The following is a 6,339-nucleotide window of genomic DNA, read 5'->3' on the forward strand; positions in this document are numbered from 1 at the left end:
GTAAGGTATCCCATGGTGGTTTTCCAGTCTGATTTAACGGTGGCTTCTCGTTGTAAGGTATCCCATGGTGGTTTTCCAGTCTGATTTAGCGTTGGGTAAATTAGGTGTAGTTTCAGTTCTGTTCTTGAAATGCGAATCAGAACAGAGAATGAGTTTTGCTTTTGGTGTTTCTGCATGTGCTTACCAGCTTGGCTGAGGTTCTGTTTATTCTGAGCTACTCTTGGGCACAGGTTATACCCTTAATTTAGAAGTACTCATGGCTCCGTAGAGGTTGCTTCTGGGATCATGGCTCGCACTTTCTGTATTAGTCCATGGGGAGATGTTCTGTGCAGTAAGTATTAGAGCTGACGTTTTTACCCCGGAGCTAGAATATGAGCCAGATAATGGACAGCTCTAGACGATGCTGACTCAGTGTGACTCGAGAGGACAGGCGAGAACTGCCCTCTGGGTTTCTGAGACTGGACCCTTTATGGGAGTAGAAAGCCCTGTATTTCTCCTGAAGAGCGGCTGGCTGTTTTGAACTGCTGACCTTGCCGAGTTCAGCCCACCGAGTAACTACTGTGCTACCAGGGCTCCACAGTGAACTGAGGTGCAAATTAAACAATAACTTAAAATTATGCACTTGTGGTTAGGAAATTTTTAAATGCTCATAATCAGAATGTTGGGATATATAGATCTTCTCACAAACAAGAGGGTACCCCCCAAAAAGGGAATTTGTTTTGGGGTTTTTTTTGTTTTTTTGCAAAGCTATGTATATTTCAATTTTTTTATAAAACAACCTTATCACCTTCAAAGTACTCTCCAGTACACTTAATACATTGTCAAATTTGCGATTCCATTCTTGGAAACACTTTTCACACTCATCTGTATGGATGGCTGACAGCACCTCCATTTTTTTCTTAACTTCTGCTACGTTAAATCACTGTCCTCTCATCCTTCTTCATTCTTGGGAACCAAAAGAAGTCACATGGAGTGAGGTCAGGTGAGTAAGGTGCATGGGACTAGAGAGGCATGCTGTTTTTTGCCAAAAACTGGCTTACTGAGATGGCTGTGTGAGCAGGTACATTGTTGTGGCAAAACCAGTCCCCTGTCTGCCACAAATCAGACCTTTTTTGTTGCACACTGTTCGGCAATGTTCTCAGAACTTCTAAATTGAAAGTTTGATTAACAATCTGACCTGGTGAAATGAACTCTAAATGCACTACAAATTGACATTTTCATCTATTTGGGAAGTTGAAGGACGTCTAGAACAAGATTTGTCATCCATCAACATTTCACCTTTTTTGAAATGAGAAAACCACTTATATACCTGAGATTTTCCCATAGTGCTGTCCTTGTAAACTGTATGCAACATCATAACAGTTTCTGCGGTATTTTTCCCAAACAGGAAACAAAATTTCAAAGCCGCCTGCTGTTCTCTTAAATCGGCCATCACAAAAAACGAGGTTCCAGCAAAACTGCTTTTACAAATAAGTTCACCATGACCAGAGATAGCCTTCCCAGGCAATGCCACTGTGTGCAATAACTCAGAGCAAGTTGCTCGATATTCACCTAGCAGGAAAAATGCATACCACGAAAGCTCTGCCCAGCGGAGCTTTTTTCCTTTTTTGGGGGGGTGGGGTGGGAGTGGGGTATACCCCTTGTGTACTATTGTTGTATTAGTGTAAATTGGTACAAATATCTTGAGCTCTTGGTAGTATTTACTTCACAGGTATCAAAAACTTACAATGTTTTTACAGACTGGGTTAACCAATAGTGACACATGGTCCTTGCCCTCTTAGTGCTTGGGAAGACCAAAAAAAAAAAAACAACAATAAAATAATCCACCAATAAAGAAAACCTGTGTTGTGTTGTTGGCTGCTTTTAAGTTGGTTCAGGTAATGCATGGAAGAAATACATTGTGCCATGCTAACATTTATTAGGGGAAGATGTCATCTTGTTAGCTCTGCAGCGAGGATTGCACTGAGATTGGAGGGCCTTGCACGTGCAGGAGGGAAGGCTCTCGGGAGAATGGATGTCATGCAGAAGGAGATGGAAGGTAGAAGTAGCAGAGCATGTTCTAGGCCAGAGCTAGGAGAAGGGAAGTGTGACTGGCGTGAGGACAGTGCGGTACATGGAGTCGGAGTAAGCAGTACCATGCAGGTCAAGTTAAAGACTTGGGGTCAGGATCAGATGATAATAATAATAATTGGTGCTGAATTGAGAGGATGAGAGTGACGCCATGAGACCAGTTAGGAGGTGTGGCAGGGCAATTTTGAATATCTTAAAGGACGTACTGGGGAATTGGATGCCACTAGACAGTGTATTTGCACTGGGTGAACAAATTAGTTATGGTACTTAGAGTAAAAAGGGAACTTAACACAGTAATTTCATCCATTTATATAAAAATACTTAAGACTGTGCATCTTTTTATATATCAAAACATATATGTCCATGAAGATTTTTTTTTAGAAATAAATGATCTGGCAATGCAGAAATAAAAACATTAAGTACTGTGGAAATAGATAATAAAGTAAAATAGCAGTGAAAAGAGAGTACAAAATGTCCAAGTATTTTTGTTGCTCATTTCTTTATCATTAAACTTAAAGGTTCCAGTTTGGAAGCAGATCATGTAATAAAGAGAAACATCTTTGAAAGAAAGGGCAAACTTGCCCACCGTAGTAATTTTATCTTCTGTGTTAGGGTGTGCCTAGGTATATGCCTAGTTAGGGTAGTTGAGGTGGACGTACTTGCCCACCTTAGTAATTTTGTCGTCTGTGTTCGTTATATGCCTAGTTAGGGTAGTTGATTTTTTTAAACAGGTAAACTTCAATTCAAAAGAAAGTAGAAAATAATAAAAACTAAAAAGTTAAAAATGGGTCAAAAGAGAGAACAACTGGTAAGATGTGAAATTTTAAGCCAACTACAATACATCTGCCGTAATCCATTTTCCAATGCGCTCTGTGGACAAAATGATTCACTTACCTGGTCAGTGGTTGGAGGGAGTCCAGTGGCGGCTCAGTCCGTGTAGAGACTGCAAATGGATTTTGGGGTTTCACTGTCATCCATCACTCCCTGCAGACCAGGTGCTCAGAATTTAACCTCTTAGACAATTCCTTCCTCTCATTTTGGATTTGATGATTTGCAATCCTTGGATCACATGGATGACTGCTTATTTTAAGGAACCCTTTTATTTATTTTTTTACAGTTTTATTGGCATTTCATCCATATGTCATACATTTCAATAATTCAGTCATATCAAGAAGACTTGTACATTCATTACCACAATCAATTTTAGAACATTTTCTTCTTCCTTAAGCAAGCCTTTAAAACTCCAAGCGTATTTATTCTGATAGCTGGGGGCCATCTGCTTTCTTTACACACTTTGCTTTAGCACCCACATCTTCAGTGATCACAAGGGCAAGTATCAAGCAAGGCCAAATCAAAGAACTAATTTTTCTTAGGACTTCGAGTTAAGTGTGAGCTCAAAGTCCATTCATATATCTAAGGTTTATATGTGTTCCTGGTCAACTTTAGAGGCAGCTTCTTGAGAAATAACATAGGTGATCAACAGGGGACACTTGGTATTTCTAATAGTATCGTTAACCTAGCAAATAATGAATTTAAAATACTAATTAGAAAAGTAAGATATGTATATGTAGGAAAGCTTACTATGCTAAGATATATTGAGCATTCATCTTTATGGACTAGGGAGTTATGTGGCTGACCAGTGCTGGAGGAAACAAAAGGTTGGATATAAGGCAAAAACTTTGACTGCCTGCAGAACTGAGATGTCACGAAAAGCAAAGAAAATCTGAAAGTGGTAAATGTTTGTCATAAATTGTCAACCTGGTTGAATTTTCATGAAACAATGGTCTTTTTTTTTTTTTTTTACAGATGAACAAACTGATTGAATATTACCAGCAACTTGCCCAGAAAGAGAAAGTTGAGCGTGATCGCAAGAAACTGGCAAGGCGTCGAAATTACATGCCTCTTGCTTTTTCGGTGAGGATTTGGTACAAAAAGGACTTATGGCTCATTGATGAATTTGAATGACATGAAAATAGTGACCACTTCAGGAAGTGATCTTTGTATCTGGGTTTCTGAATGGTGGGTAGGAGAGAGGTTCCTCAAGGGATCGATGCTTCAGTTCAACAGTTAGGCTTTTTGCCAGGCCATTTGTCCATGACGTTGAGTCGTCAGACAGTGGTGTGTACCTCTCTCCATTACTAACTACTATAGATGCCCACAGAACTCTTAGAGCAAGTAGAGAAGGTGGACAAGTGGTTGATAGGATTGCTATTGCCCATGTAGTCCACCTGTGGCTTCCTGGGAAGGGCAGTGAACATTCTTTTTTGTCCCTTCCCATATTACATACTGAAAAACACTGCATTTTATGCACTGCATTTGTGTGGTCATACAAATTACAGTCTATTCAAATGGAATATTTTTAATAAGACTCGTTTGTGGAAATCATTCTTTACTAGCTTATCTACTATCAATCTGAAGCAAAAGAAATAGGCTTTGGAGCTTTTGTTATTTCCTCCAGATTTATTTGCTATAACAGAACAAGTTATTCTCTGCTTCCTTACTTGGGGCTAAGCAATGGACATTTAATAAAGAACATTTTTTAAATTCTGACAGTGTACCAAGCACTGTGCTAAGCACTCTACACATACTTTATTTAACCTTCACTGCCATCCTGTGGGTAGATGATGTTTTCCACTTGAGTTCAGACCAGGGAAGGATATGTAACTACTCACACTGCTTTCACTCGTGAATTGGTTTAAGCCTTTTGAAACCCTGAGGATTGGTAAGATCCACATAAAAGTACTTATTTCAGAGTTGATAAACCATTTAAACATACTAAACATTGTCAGAAATGTTAATGACGTCTTAATGACCCTCTCCAGTGGTGTCATCAGCATGGGGCCCCATTTGTATTTAGGAGGAGAATTTAAATTAAGTGAATTACTCTCCCAACCTTCCCACATAACCTTCCTGCCTGCAGTCTGAGTTTGCGCCCGTCTTATGCTGCATTGTTTTTGTCTCTGTTGCCACCTGCTGCTCTCGGGGGCTCCTCACAGCAACACACAATTCATGTCGCGGTAAGTCTCATCTATGGTTCTTGCTGGCCCAAAGGACACGAGCGGACAGTGTCTAGGCAGACATTGGCTGTGTGCCTCAGGCACTTCACATCAGCTGTAGCTTAGATATTTTTATGCTAGTTTGAATCTTCCTGCCTGGTACTTCTATTACTATTAAAGAACAGGATCATGGCTTGGGGCTAGATGCAAGGAGGCTTTAAAAAGTTTGTGGAAAAATTACATTGTCTCCTACTCACATCTTCCATGAACTTTTTGAAGCCCTCTCCCCCCCACACACCCATATTTTTAAGAGTTTCAAATTAGCTTTTTTTTTTTTTTTGGCCTGTTTCCCTAAGCTTCTCATGCTGTCCCTTCCACCAAAGCCCTTTTAGAAAAATTAATAGGCTGTTTAATGTGGAACTTTCCATAAGAATTTCTGAACTCTCTCTAGGACAAATACGGTCTTGGAACCAGACTTCAGCGCCCACGAGCTGGTGCTTCCATCAGTACCCTGGCTGGACTTTCGTAAGTGTGGGTCTTCGGTGGCTTTGAGGAGCAAAACAGATGGCAAATTGAATATTGAAGAAATAGGATAGAGTTTCCTATACATAGAAAAGGTGGATTGGAGTGCAGGATGTGACATATCAACCAATATATATTTTACAGTGGACATATCAATTACTGATAGCACAGACTTGGAGGATAATCAAGTTGACCCTTGAGAAATCACTGTGTTTTCTCTTTTAGCCTTAAAGAGGGAGAGGACCAGAAAGAGATAAAGATTGAGCCAGCTCAGGCTGTTGATGAAGTGGAACCTCTACCTGAAGACTATTACACAAGACCAGTAAACTTGACAGAGGGTAATTTTTTTAAATCATTTTATTGGGGGCTCGTACAACTCTTACCGCAATCCATCCATCCGTTGTGCCGAGCACATGTTTACATTTGTTGTCATCATCATTTTCAAAACATTTTCTTTCTACTTGAGCCCTTGGTATCAGCTCTTTTTTATTCTCCCCCCCCCCTGCACCATTGATAATTTATACATTATTATTTTTTCATGTCTTACACTGACCAATGTCTCCCTTCACCCACTTTTCTGTTGTCCATCCCTCTGGGAGGGAGTTATATGTAGATCATTGTGATCGGTTCCCCCTTTCCCCCCTATCTTACCCTTTACCCTCCTGGTATCTCTACTCTCATTATTGGTCCTGAGGGGTTTATCTGTCCTGGATTCCCTGTGTTTCCAACTCTTATCTGTACCCGTGTACAT

At 40.1% G+C, this 6,339-nt stretch overlaps 1 protein-coding gene across 3 annotated transcripts in view; it reads left to right on the top strand.

Annotated features, from left to right (window-relative positions):
• DCTN4 (dynactin subunit 4) overlaps window positions 1-6,339 on the top strand; it is a 35,174-nt gene that overhangs the window by 9,464 nt on the left and 19,371 nt on the right. For 2 of the 3 annotated variants that reach the window (XM_004696730.2, XM_045284614.1), the window contains exons 5-7: window positions 3,877-3,984; window positions 5,518-5,591; window positions 5,814-5,926. In XM_004696730.2, the coding sequence (XP_004696787.1) occupies window positions 3,877-3,984; window positions 5,518-5,591; window positions 5,814-5,926 (295 nt within the window). Of the gene's footprint in view, window positions 1-3,876; window positions 3,985-5,066; window positions 5,088-5,517; window positions 5,592-5,813; window positions 5,927-6,339 lie in introns of all 3 variants that reach the window. The other variant, XM_004696729.2, reaches the window with a different exon arrangement.

This window comes from Echinops telfairi, unplaced genomic scaffold (assembly GCF_000313985.2).
Source record: "Echinops telfairi isolate 266 unplaced genomic scaffold, ASM31398v2 ScPeMD7_7469;HRSCAF=8507_0, whole genome shotgun sequence".
NCBI lineage: Eukaryota > Metazoa > Chordata > Mammalia > Afrosoricida > Tenrecidae > Echinops > Echinops telfairi.